The sequence below is a fragment of the Scyliorhinus canicula genome, chromosome 3, assembly GCF_902713615.1.
Source record: "Scyliorhinus canicula chromosome 3, sScyCan1.1, whole genome shotgun sequence".
NCBI classification, from domain to species: domain Eukaryota; kingdom Metazoa; phylum Chordata; class Chondrichthyes; order Carcharhiniformes; family Scyliorhinidae; genus Scyliorhinus; species Scyliorhinus canicula.
This window is the reverse complement of record NC_052148.1, coordinates 122591400-122604911: the sequence shown is the minus strand read 5'-3', so window position 1 is coordinate 122604911 and position 13512 is coordinate 122591400. Positions and strand designations below refer to the sequence as shown.

General features: G+C 51.2%; 1 protein-coding gene across 2 annotated transcripts in view; it reads left to right on the top strand.

The window, feature by feature from the left end:
• Positions 1–13512, top strand: part of spata18 (spermatogenesis associated 18) — a 137840-nt gene that overhangs the window by 92056 nt on the left and 32272 nt on the right. For both annotated transcript variants that reach the window (XM_038791197.1, XM_038791195.1), the window contains exons 8-9: positions 1292–1450; positions 10229–10404. In XM_038791197.1, coding sequence (XP_038647125.1) covers positions 1292–1450; positions 10229–10404 — 335 coding nt within the window. The remainder of the gene's footprint in view (positions 1–1291; positions 1451–10228; positions 10405–13512) is intronic.

Sequence of the window (13512 nt, the reverse complement as noted above, 5' to 3'; positions counted from 1 at the left end):
GATATGTGCAGACTTGATGGCCAAGTGGCCTCCTTCTGCATTGTAGGGATTCTATAATTCTATGAATGTATTGCTTAACACATAATTGTTCCATAAAAAGGCAAACAGCTATTTAAGTAAAATCGTTGTACTTGTATAATGAACTGAAACATATCATCCACTGGGAGTTGTGACTCTCTAAATGGTTTTGTGGGTGGTGGTAGGCTTCCAGTACTTCTCCCTAGTAACCCTAGTAAGTCTAAGCAGTGAGTGTCTATGGAGTGCACACTGTTCAAGACATCATAGCCAAGCTCAATATCTTTCTAGGGTGGCACAGTAGTTAGCACTGCTGCCTCACAGCACCAGGGACCCGGGTTCAATTCTGGCCTTGGGTAACTGTCTGTGTTGAGTTTGCACTTTCTCTCCGTGTCTGTGTAGATTTCCTCCGGGTGCTCCAGTTTCCTCCCACAATCCAATTGCCCCTTAGTGTCCAGGGTGGTGCAGGTTAGGTGGGTTGACGGGGTTGCAGAGATAGGGCGAGGTTAGGGTGCTCTTTCAGAGCACCAGTGCAGACTCAATGGGCCAAATGACCGCCTTTTACACTGTAGGGATTCTATGATTCTATGTCATTACCAACATACATATTCCCAACAGTGGATAACGGTCAGGAGCTGGAATCCCAGATGAGGGATAGGGAGACAAATTATCATGCCCCTAATGCCAAACCGGTTGATATTAGTTAACTCAGGGCAGCACGGTGGTACAGTGGTTAGCGCTGCTGCCTCACGGCACCGAGGTCCCAGGTTCGATCCCGGCTCTGGGTAACTGTCTGTGTGGAGTCTACACATTCTCCCCGTGTCTGCGTGGGTTTCACCCCCACAACCCAAAGATGTGCAGGGTAGGTGGATTGGCCACACTAAATTGCCCCTTAATTGGAAAAAAATGAATTGGGTGCTCTAAAAAAATTTTTTAAGTAGTTAACTCGTCACAAGCAAGGAGTTTCTTGGTCTCTGTTATTCAGCATCATACCATGTAGACAATATAATTCTCATAAAATAATTTATACTGTTATTTTGGGCCATGATATAAAGATTGTTTTCACCCCCTAAATTAAACACAAGCTATTTTTCTTGTATTTCTTCTGGGGATGATAGTACACAACTTAAATGGAGAATAGACCAGAATGAACTGTGAGTTTAGATCGGCAATGTGCAGTGAAAATCCATTAAGGCAAAATCAGACAACTTAGAAATATCAAAAGGTATAGGTTAATTCTTGTTTCTCACCTTATTGTTTCTCCCATTGAACATAGGAAGCATTCCAAGCAGCCAAAATGGCTTTCCGACAATTCAAACTGCGCGCACGGAAAACACTTACTCCCTCTCACCTTGGGCCAGAGTCACTGGATGAAACTGTGATGGATTATATCATTCGCAACCTGGATCTTTATGATGTCCAGTCCAGCATTAATGTATGTATGAATGAAAGTATGTTAAAACATGCGTCAAGTGTACTGTGGACTCTTGTTTGTCCAGTCAATTTGATTTATTATATCTAGACCATTTCACTGCTGTATACGAGAATTTTAGTGACATAACCTGTCAAGGTGGAGTTGAACTAGTTATGTCTTGGTTTGCTGGTCCAGTACCACAATCACTAGCTACCAGCCTCATGCCATTGTGAAGCAATCTATCATCCTACGAGATGGAAGACTGTTATGTATAAAGATAATGGGCTGGGTTTTTCTGCTCCGCCCATTGCAAGTAGCGGGCGAGATGCGGACAATGGAAAAGTCCATTGACCTCGGGAGGGATTCTGCTGTCGCTGGGCAGGCATGACCGGAGAATCCTGCTCAAAAAGAGCTGGAAGTGCTTTGAACCTTTCAGTCTCAGCTCTTGTTTAACATACACTTTAAAATATTTATGTTGATTAGGAAAATTTCAGAAAAATTCTCTTATGCTTGCAAGGTTTGTCCCATAATAATCAGAAAAGAAAAGTGATTAATGAACAAATGATGGGATAAGAATAACTAATGTTTTCCTCCCGTATTTTAACAGGTGTTGGATTGCTATCTGAAATAAATAATGTGACAGGTTACGGGGATAAGGCAAGGTAGTGGGATTAGGTAGAATACTTCTTCAGCGAACCAGTGCAGACTCGATTGGCCGAATGACCTCTTGAACTGTAAAGATTCTGTGGTTCTGCATTAAATGGGAGGCAGTGACGTTGTGGTATTGTCACTGGACTAGTAATCCAGAGACCAAGGGTAATGCTTTGGGGATCCAGGTTCGAATCTCACCAGGGCAGTTGTTGCAATTTGAATTCAATAAAGAAATTTGGAATTAAAAGTCTAATGATGATTATGAAACCATTGCATTGTTGTAATGACCTATCTTGGTTCACTAATGTCCTTTAGGGAAGGAAATCTGTCATCCTTTAAAAAAAAAAAAAAAATTTTATTAAGATTTTCACAAAATATAAACAACAAAACAATATTAACAAAACAACCATGGTAAAAACCCAAGAACACACCCACCCAACTACAAAAGCAACTACAAAAACAAAAAGAAAAAGCAAACAACAAAAAGGAAAGAGATAACACCCGCCACATCCAACAAACCCATGTACACAATTCTCCCTCCCCCCGAACCAAAGCCCCCCCCGGGTTGCTGCTGTCGGCCTATTTCCCTACCGTTCGGCCAGGAAAGGCTGCCACCGCCTAAAGAACCCTTGTACTGATCCCCTCAGGGCAAATTTCACCTTCTCCAATTTGATGAACCCCGCCATATCATTGATCCAGGCCTCCACGCTTGGGGGCCTCGCATCCTTCCACTGAAGAAGAATCCTCCGCCGGGCTACTAGGGACGCAAAGGCCAGGACACCGGTCTCTTTCGCCTCCTGCACTCCCGTCTCCACTGCAACCCCAAAAATTGCGAGTGCCCAGCCTGGCTTGACCCTGGATCCCACCACTCTCGACACCGTCCTTGCTACCCCCTTCCAAAACTCCCCAGGCGCTGGGTACGCCCAAAACATATGGGCGTGGCTCGCTGGGCTCCCCGAGCACCTAGCACACCTGTCTTCGCCCCCGAAAAACCTACTCATCCTCGTCCCAGTCATGTGGGCCCTGTGCAGCACCTTGAACTGTATGAGGCTAAGCCTCGCACAGTAAGAGGAGGAATTCACTCCAGGGCATCCGCCCACGTCCCCTCCTCAATCTCCTCACCCAGCTCCTCTTCCCATTTACCCTTCAGTTCCTCCACCGAGGCCTCGTCTACCTCCTGTATTACCCGATATATGTCCGAAATCCTCCCTCCTCCAACCCACACCCCCGAGAGCACCCTGTCCCGTATCCCATGTGGGGGCAGCAGAGGGAACCCCTCCACCTGCTGCCTGGCAAATGCCCTAACCTGCATGTACCTAAACATGTTCCCGGGGGGAGCCCAAACTTCCCCTCTAACTCCCCCAAGCTTGCGAACCTCCCATCCACAAACAGGTCCCTCAACCTCCTAACACCTACCCTCTGCCAGCCCAGAAATCCGCCATCGATGCTCCCTGGAACAAACCGATGGTTCCCCCGTATCGGGGACTCCATCGAGCCCCCCCCACCTCTCCACTATGCCGTCTCTATTGCCCCCAAATTTTGAGGGTAGCTGCCACCACCGGGCTCATGGTATACCTCATTGGAGGGAGCGGCAACGGCGCCGTTACCAGCGCCTCCAGGCTCGTGCCCACACAGGACGCCATCTCCATCCTCTTCCATGCTGCCCCTTCCCCGTCCATTACCCACTTATGCACCATCGCTGCGTTGGCAGCCCAATAGTACCCACAGAGGTTGGGCAGCGCCAGCCCCCCCATCCCTGCCCCGTTCCAAGAACACCCTTCTCACCCTCGGAGTCCCATGCGCCCACACAAATCCCATAATACTCCTGTTAACTCTCCTAAAAAAGGCCTTCAGGATAAGGATTGGAAGGCACTGGAACAGAAACAAAAACCTTGGGAGCACCGTCACCTTAACGGACTGCACCCTCCCCGCCAGTGACAGCGGTAACATATCCCACCTTTTGAACTCCTCCTCCATCTGCTCCACCAACCTTGTGAGATTGAGCTTGTGCAGGGCCCCCCAGCTCCCAGCCACCTGGACACCTAGGTACCTGAAGCTCTTCCCTGCCTGCTTCAGTGGGAGCCTACCAATCCCCTCCTCCTGATCCTCCAGGTGCACCACGAACAACTCGCTCTTGCCCAGGTTCAGCTTATACCCAGAGAAGCCCCCAAATACTCTGAGAATCCTCATCACCTCCGGCATCCCCCCCACCGGGTCCGCCACATACAGCAACAGGTCATCCGCATAAAGCGACACTCGATGCTCCTCCCTACCCCGCACCAGGCCCCTCCAGTTCCCTGACTCCCTCAGCGCCATGGTGCCAGGGGCTCAATCGCCAACGCGAAGAGCAAGGGGGACAGGGGACACCCCTGTCTTGTCCCCCGGTACAGCCGAACGTACTCCGACCTCCTCCTATTCGTGGCTACACTCGCCATCAGGGCCGCATCGAGCAACCTCATCCAACGGACAAACCCCTCCCCAAACCCAAACCTTTCCAACACCTCCCACAGATACCCCCACTCAACCCTATCAAAGGCCTTCTCCGCATCTAATGCCACCACTATCTCCGCCTCCCCTTCCACAGCCGGCATCATAATAACGTTGAGGAGCCTTCGTACGTTAGTATTCAACTGCCTTCCCGTCACAAACCCCGTCTGGTCCTCGTGAATGACCCCCGGCACACAATCCTCTATTCTTGTGGCTAAGATCTTTGCCAGCAGCTTGGCGTCTACATTTAGCAGCGAGATCGGCCTATATGACCCACACTGCAGGGGGTCCTTGTCCTGCTTCAGGATCAAGGAAATCAGCGCCCTTGACATAGTTGGGGGCAAAGCCCCACCCTTCCTGGTGGACCAACAGGGGGCCCAACAGGTCCTCATACCTTTTATAAAATTCGGCCGGAAACCCATCCGGCCCCGGCGCCTTCCCCAACTGCATGCTCCCTATCCCTTTAACCAGCTCCTCCAGCTCAATCGGCGCCCCCAGTCCCTCCACCTGCCCCTCCTCAACCCTCGGAAATCGCAGCTTGTCCAAGAAGCGCCCCTTTCCCCCCTCCCCCCCCCATAAAAGTCCCTAAAGACCCCATTAACGTCTACCCCCCTCCGCACCACCTTCTCAACTCTATCCGTCACTTCCCCAATCTCCCTGGCCGCGTCTCGCTTTCGGAGCTGGTGTGCCAGCATCCTACTCGCCTTCTCCCCATATTCATACACCGCCCCCTGTGCGTTCCTCCACTGAGCTTCCGCCTTTCTGGCGGTCAATAGATCGAACCTGGCCTGAAGGCTACGCCTCTCCCCCAGCAATCCCTCCTCCGGAGCCTCAGCATATCTCCTATCCACCCTCACCATCTCCCCTATCAATCTCTCCCTCTCCCTCTGCTCCCCCCTCTCCCTATGGGTTCGGATGGAAATCAACTCCCCTCTAATCACTGCCTTCAATGCCTCCCAGACCGTCCCCACTCGGACCTCCCCGTTGTCATTGGCCTCAAGGTACCTCTCAATACACCCCCGAACCCTCCCGGCCACCTCCTCATCTGCCAGCAGCCCCACCTCCAAGCACCAGAGCGGGCGCTGGTCCCTCTCCTCCCCCAGCCCGAGGTCCACCCAGTGCGGGGCATGATCCGAAATGGCAATGGCAGAGTATTCAACATCCTCCACCCTCGAAACCAGCCCCCTGCTCAGGACAAAAAAATCAATCCTGGAATAGGCCTTATGCACGTGGGAGAAAAACGAGTACTCCCTGGCCCTTGGCCTCGCAAACCTCCAGGGATCCACCCCTCCCATCTGATCCATAAATCCCCTCAACACCTTAGCCACCGCTGGCCTCCTACCCGTCCGGGACTTGGATCGATCCAATTGGGGATCCAGCACCATGTTGAAGTCCCCCCCCCATGATCAGGCCCCCCACCTCCAGGTCCAGAATGCGGCCCAACATGCGCCGCATAAACACCGCATCGTCCCAATTTGGGGCGTAAACATTCACCAACACCACCCGCTCCCCCTGCAGCTTACCAGTCACCATCACATACCTCCCGCCACTGTCAGCCACCACCCTCAACGCCTCAAACGACACCCTTTTTCCCACCAGGATCGCCACCCCCCGATTCTTCTCATCCAGCCCTGAATGAAATACTTGGCCCACCCATCCCTTCCTCAGCCGAACCTGGTCCACCACTTTCAGGTGTGTCTCTTGGAGCATGGCCACTGTGGTGGTATGATTAGTATAGATGCCTGCCATTGGTGCAGAACACCGGCTTACCATTGGCCCTGGTCGGTCATGTGCCTCTCGACCGGTTGGTTGAGACCAGTCATGTGACGTCTCCCCGATTGGTCGAGAGGCTGAGTTAACCCCGCCTCCAGGGCGGGGTATACATACCCAGTACTCTTGGCGGTCGTCCTTCTACTGTAATCGACCGCAGGGCTAACATCTAGCAGATTAAAGCCATACTTTTGTTCAGCAACTCGTCTCGCGTTCAATTGATGGTACATCAGCCACATCCGCCTTCAGCCCCTTCAAGTGCGCAAACACCCGGGCCCGTTTGACCGGCCGATTCAGCCCCCTCACATTCCAGGTTATCAGCCGGATCAGAGGGCTCCCTGCCCCCCTCCCCTGCCGATTAGCCATAACACAACCCCTGCCTACCACTGGCCAGCGCGCCCCGCTCAGCCTGTTCCCCACGGCGGCAACTCCCCCCCCCCCCCCCCCTCCCGCAGCACCCCCTGCATCCTCCAACTACTTCCTGGCCATTTCAGCAGCAACCCGGTACCACCCCCACAGGCTAGTGGGAAGCCAGAGAAAAGCCCGCGCTTTCGCCCTGCCCAACCCCGCCCCCTCTAGGGCAATTCCCATTGTCAGTCCCCACCACCAGCTCCCCGCACTCCCAGTTTACCTCCCTGCCCGAACCCGTCCACCAGACCCATACAAAAAGACATAACGACATCGCCCCACCCACCCTAAAGCCAACACACATCCTGCATTAAACAGAGAACCCCATCCAGAGCAAAAATGTTAAACACAAAATTACATTATCATACAAAATCCCCCATCTTTGCCCACGCCTCCTCCGGGGACTCAAAATAATGGTGCCGGTCCTTGTAGGTGTCCCACAGACGCGCCGGCTGCAACATGCCAAACTTCACACTCCGTCTGTGGAGCACCGCCTTCGTCTGGTTGAACCCGGCCCTCCGCTTAGCCACCTCCGCACTACAGTCCTGGAAGATCCGCACCTCCGTATTCTCCCACTTGCTGCTCCGCTCCTTCTTGGCTCACCGGAGCACGCACTCACGGTCAACGAACCGGTGAAACCGCACCAACACCGCCCGCGGCGGCTCGTTCGGCTTGGGCCTCCTAGCCAGAATTCTGTGGGCCCCCTCCAACTCCAGGGGCCCCTGGAAGGACCCAGCTCCCATCAACGAGTTCAGCATAATGACCACATAGGCCGCTAGGTCCGACCCCTCCAGCCCCTCCGTGAGGCCCAGGATCCGCAAATTCGTCAGCCTCGACCGGTTGTCCAGTTCCTCGAACCGCTCCTGCCACTTTTTATGGAGCGCCTCGTGCATCTCCACCTTCCCTGCGGTGGTCACGGCCTCATCCTCCCTTGCGGAGGCCTGCTGCTGCAGCTCCCGGATCGCGGCCCCTTGGGCTGTCTGAGTCTCCATCAGCTCTCTGGTGGTAGCCTTCAGCGACTCCAGCAGCTCCACCTTAAGCTCCTGGAAGCAGCGCAGCAGAGTCTCCTCCATCCTTTAACCATGTTTCAGTAATGGCCACTAAATCATAGTCATTTACGATGATTTGTGCCATCAACTCATTTACTTTATTCCGAATAATGAAAATGAAAATGAAAAAAAATGAAAATCGCTTATTGTCACGAGTAGGCTTCAATGAAGTTACTGTGAAAAGCCCCTAGTCGCCACATTCCGGCGCCTGTCCGGGGAGGCTGGTACGGGAATCGAACCGTGCTGCTGGCCTGCTTGGTCTGCTTTAAAAGCCAGCGATTTAGCCTGGTGAGCTAAACCAGCCCCTGGAATACTACGAGCATTCAGGTAAAGTACACTTATGTTGGTTTTTTTACCTCTGTTTTAAATCTTAACATCTCCAGTTTTATTCCTTTTGTTATTACTGGGCCTATTCACTGAGTTCCCCTCAGTCACTGTACCTTGTACTGTCGCCCTTTTAGATTTTTGACTATGTCTTCTCTGCCTTGCACTTTTCCCCTTACTTCCTTTTGCTTCTGTCCCTGTTTTACTACCTTCCAACTTCCTGCATCGGTTCCCATCCCCCTGCCACATTAGTTTAAACCCTCCCCAACAGCTCTAGAAAACACCCCCCCAGGACATCGGTTCCAGTCCTGCCCAGGTGCAGACCGACCGGTTTGTACTGGTCCCACCTCCCCCAGAACCGGTCCCAATGCCCCAGGAATTTGAATCCCTCCCTCTTGCACCATCTCTCGAGCCACGCATTCATCCTATCTATCCTGACATTCCTACTCTGACTAGCTCGTGGCACTGGTAGCAATCCTGAGATTACTACCTTTGGGGTCCTACTTTTTAGTTTAACTCCTAACTCCCTGAATTCCGCTTGTAGGACCTCATCCCGTTTTTTACCTATATCGTTCATGCCTATGTACACCACGACAGCTGGCTGTTCACCCTCCCCCCCCCAGAATGTCCTGCAGCCGCTCCGAGACATCCTTGACCCTTGCACCAGGGAGGCAACATACCATCCTGGAGTCTCGATTGCGTCCACAGAACCGCCTGTCTATTCCCCTTACGATTGAGTCCCCTATCACTATGCAGGAAAATTTTGAAGTAAAGAAAAAACTTGCAGCTGGGATATATGATATGGATCAAAACCAAATACTTAGCTTATTTACTTACAAATATCATTTCATATATTTTAATTAATGCCCTGAAGTGGAATATATTTTACAGGTTGATCTATGCAAAGGGAAAGAGGAGACAAATAAATCTTTTATGCCTTTCCATTTAGCCATGATAACTTTCCCATATGTTTTTCTGATTTAATTTGGATTGACATCCCTTCCTTGCCAGTTTCCCCTTAACAAGGGGATTCTTGTTTTAGAGTGGCAGCAGATTTGAGTACCTTTATAAATAAACAGGGTTGGGGACATATTGCAAAATGGACGACAGTGCTTTGGCAGGTGGTTTTACACTATGCCGATTTTAGTTTCCAATGCCTTCAAAGACTGTTGTTAGTGGGCACCCACTCCACTAGAACAGTGTCTATTGTACCCACCATACAGTGAAGGCTGAAAAGTCTGGATGGAGGATACTCATCTCTTGTGGGACGAGAGCTAGCCAACCTAGTCCCAACATTTATTGCCCATCCCTAATTGCCTCAGAGAACTGTCAGCCAATCTGATTGGCCGGCAGCTCTGTAGTCCCAACGATGCCAGTAGCAGCAGTGGCCAGGGTTGGGACTACAATCAGTCCCCAGATTCAAAGTCCAGGACCAGGTAAGTGCGGGTGGTCTCATGATGGGATGGGGAGGTGAAGCATGAAGTGAAAGAAGAGTGAACCTTAATGAAGAGGCTGCGGGTAAGCGGGAAGGAGAAAGCATTGGCAAGAGGCAGACCTTGTGGGGTGGGGAGAAGAGGGGGGGACCGATCTGGAAAGGAGACCATTGGAGGAGACGCTTCCCCCTTTGGCCCAAGCCCTGAACAAAATAGTGACTTTCCAAGTTTCCTCCCTGTCCCTGAACCCCTTCAGTGGTCACTAATTGTCTACCCAAGGGCCTCAATTGGGACAAGGACAGGCAAGCCAGTTTGGGCCTCGCCCGACCCATCATAAAATTGTAGAGAAGTCAAAGCAGGCAGTGGGAGGGTTATCTTGGGAGTTTTATGGGCTCCACTGGATGCAGGGGAATCATAAAATTCTGCCCCATATATTTTACATGTTCCCAATTTAAGTCTTCAACCCCTCCTAAAAGTATGTCCTAAATCTCTAACCTTTTATGTGAATTGTTCTAAACTTGCAGCAGCGACTGACTGCAATCAGCTAAAAGTCATGTTGTGATGTTGTAGCTGAGAGGCACATTTTAATTCACAGTATTTTTGTGGGATATTTATAGTGAATAAACATGTTTAACTATTGGGCAGCCTGTTTGAAAACAAAAATTGTGTTTCAACAGGACGTGATCCGCAGCATGAGCATAAATCCAAAGATTTCCTTCCCACCTGAGGTGGACTTCATATTGATCAGCAGTTTTATCCGTGACGTGTGTCGTTTAGCCTTTGCCATGCAGACGCTGGAGCCCCCGCTTGATGTTGCCTTCACGACAGATGGTGAACTCTTCAATGAGAAAAAGTGAGAGTGGCCTCCATTTTATCATAGTGTTTGTGGTGGGCAAATTGCCACCGACACATCTGGAGAAAGCGTGTGGTAAGCAACCCCCATTGTTGCTGCTGCTGCATTTCCCTATATCACAGCGGTGGCTACATTTTAAAAGTGCCTCATTGTCTATGAAGTGCTTTGGAACATTCTGAGGTTGTCTCAGATGCTATGTAAATGCAAATCCTTGAAGCAAATCTGGAATATCATACCAGAGATGTTACATTGATAGGGGGCTGGATTCTCCGATTCTGAGGCTATGTCCCCACGCTGGTGTGGAAATGGTGACATTTTACTCCAGAAGAAATGGCGTAAAATGGCCACCAATTCCCCGTTTTTCTGGGGGCTAGCATGCCGGCAGCGTAGGGCACCCGGCTATAGCTGCCGTGCAGCCCGTAGAATTGCTGAGTCCGTGGCCGCACATGTGCACAGCGGCGGCCTGCAGTGGCCACACTGTGCTACATGGCGGTGGCCGCTCGCGGACCCGGCCTGTGAAATAGTGCCCCTCCTTTGGCCGGATGGCGCACTCTGGACCATCCCCCACAGTACCCCCAGCCTCTAATAAAGTCCCCCCTTCCCAAGATCGGCCCTCCCCCAACTGTGGCAGTGCTGCACTGAGCCCGCAGCTGCCACACGGAGTTCCCGATGGATGAAACCACACGTAACCAACGCCGTCGGGGGCGGAGCACTGTGGGCGGGCCACAGGCAATGTCCTGAGGCCATCCCGAGGACGGCGCTTTGGAGGGGACGGCGCATCACTAAAGCGGCGCCGCCCCCGATTTGGTCGGGATCTGTGATTCTCCACCGATCGCTGAACGCGATTTCGGCATTGGCAATCGGAGAATCCAGCCCAGATTCTATGAATGGCAAATATCCATATATCCTAATTGATCCTCCCCATTTGGGGAGGGAACGAGCCTGTAAGGGTTAACATAATTTTAATCACAATGGCAACACAAGAAACCAACTAGATTCTTTTGAGATAACTTTGACATTTTCATTGTACAAACTACATCAGTGATACTTAGTGTGTTGATGTGGTTGGAATTTATTCCAGTGACTGGCTAACCTGCCTTTAAACTTTAATTTTGGCAACAGTACTGTGACATTCAATGGGAATCTTTTAAATATGTTAAGCTCCAGGTCAGTCAGCGGTATAGAACTGTAGTTGCTCAGCATGCGAGCATGAAGTGCTCTCATCACTGTTCATCACTAGCACAGTGAGCTGACGTGCTATTCCCCACTGACATGTCTGTATCTGCACTGGCTGTGGTGTGGGTCCATCATCATCAGCTCCTCCTCTGGTGTCAATGGTGGGTCCTAGCTGGCTCTGGAGGATGGCTCATCTGCAGGAGGAAAACAATCGTTCAGATTTATCACTCATCGCACAGTCATTGTCCATGCTAGGTAGCTGGGTTAGGCTGATATCAGCAGCATCATACGAGATTTGTGATTGCTGAATAACTGGGGTCTCTTTTTTTAGAAGTTCTTATGAGGAATGAGGTGACCCTACATTCTTTTCACTCTCTGCCTGTCCTGCTTCTGTTCACTGTGATCTTACTTTCCTCTGAAACGCCTGCCTGTCTGAAGACTTCCCCCTGTGCTCGCACTTGAGCTCCAGAGCATCCATCTTATATCTGCTGAGGATTATCATGTTGGCCACCCTACCACCAGTTGCTGAGCTCTTCGTGTTGTTATGGCTTCTCTTCTAGAAGTACAAAAATCCATTTGTTATGCAACCTGCAACACCACTCCATGCTCTCCCCTCACCCAAGCAAATCATGTTTAAGTTCCTGACATCTTTGCACATCTGGCCCTTTGCCACACTCCCAACTTTAACACACATAGCCAGATATGCCAATTGTAACTCCGAGCGCCGCTTAGCATGGTAGCCCGTCCAGACTTCTCCACACTGGACAACACCAACTCGGTACTCACCCTTGCCGAGCCCAGAAGAACATTGAATCTTTTCCGGCACTGTATCCATGTGCAGTGCACTATGTCATACCCGCTGACCTCGCCAGCCCACCTTTGCCCAGGCCTTCTTGATTTGGTGGGGTCGCCTCCTCGTGCCATCCCGCGACATAAATGTGTTCCGCGTGATACTCTGCCTCCACAGGGGTGCAAGATAGTTGTCAGACAACAGAGGAGCTGAATGTCCACCTGCATTGCCCTCCCACCTGGTGTGTGCCCCGGGTGCTGCTGCCATGATTTCTGGAGAGCTCACTGCGCCTCCTCCGATGTCTTCTGTCAGCCATCTTTACACCTCCAGCCAGTTCCCATTGGGACTGCCGCCTGCCGCAATTCCACCCTACCCAGATTCACCTCCCTAATGTCCGGCCACCCGCTCCCTTGGGCCCCATTCTCACCTCCCTTGGGCCCTGCTCTTGCGCCTACTCCACTCTCGCTCTCAGGACCAGAAATCTACCTCAAACATATACTTTCCCAATGCTTTCTGCTCGTCCAATCACAGGCTGCTTTTGCACTGTATTTACTGGATCACAGTGGTTAGCACTGTTGCTTCACAGCTTCAGGGTCGATTCCCGGCTTGGGTAACTGTCAGTGCGGAGTCAGCACATTCTCCCCGTGTCTGCGTGGGTTTCCTCCGGGTGTTCCGGTTTCCTCCCACAAGTCCAGAAAGATGTGCTTGTTAGATAATTTGGACATTCTGAATTCTCCCTCTGTGTACCCGATCAGGCGACTTGGAGATTTTCACAGTAACTTCATTGCAATGTTAATGTAAGTCTACTTGTGACAAGAATAAAGATTATTATTATCATCAGCGGGAGGAACCAGCTTGTGATTGGATGAATAGCTTCACAGCATTGTTTTAGAACATAGAACATAGAACAGTACAGCACAGAACAGGCCCTTCGGCCCTCGATGTTGTGCCGAGCAATGATCACCCTAATTAAACCCACATAACCCGTACACCAGTAACCCAACAATCCCCCCATTAACCTTACACTACGGGCAATTTAGCATGGCCAATCCACCTAACCCGCACATCTTTGGACTGTGGGAGGAAACCGGAGCACCCGGAGGAAACCCACGCACACACGGGGAGGACGTGCAGACTCCACA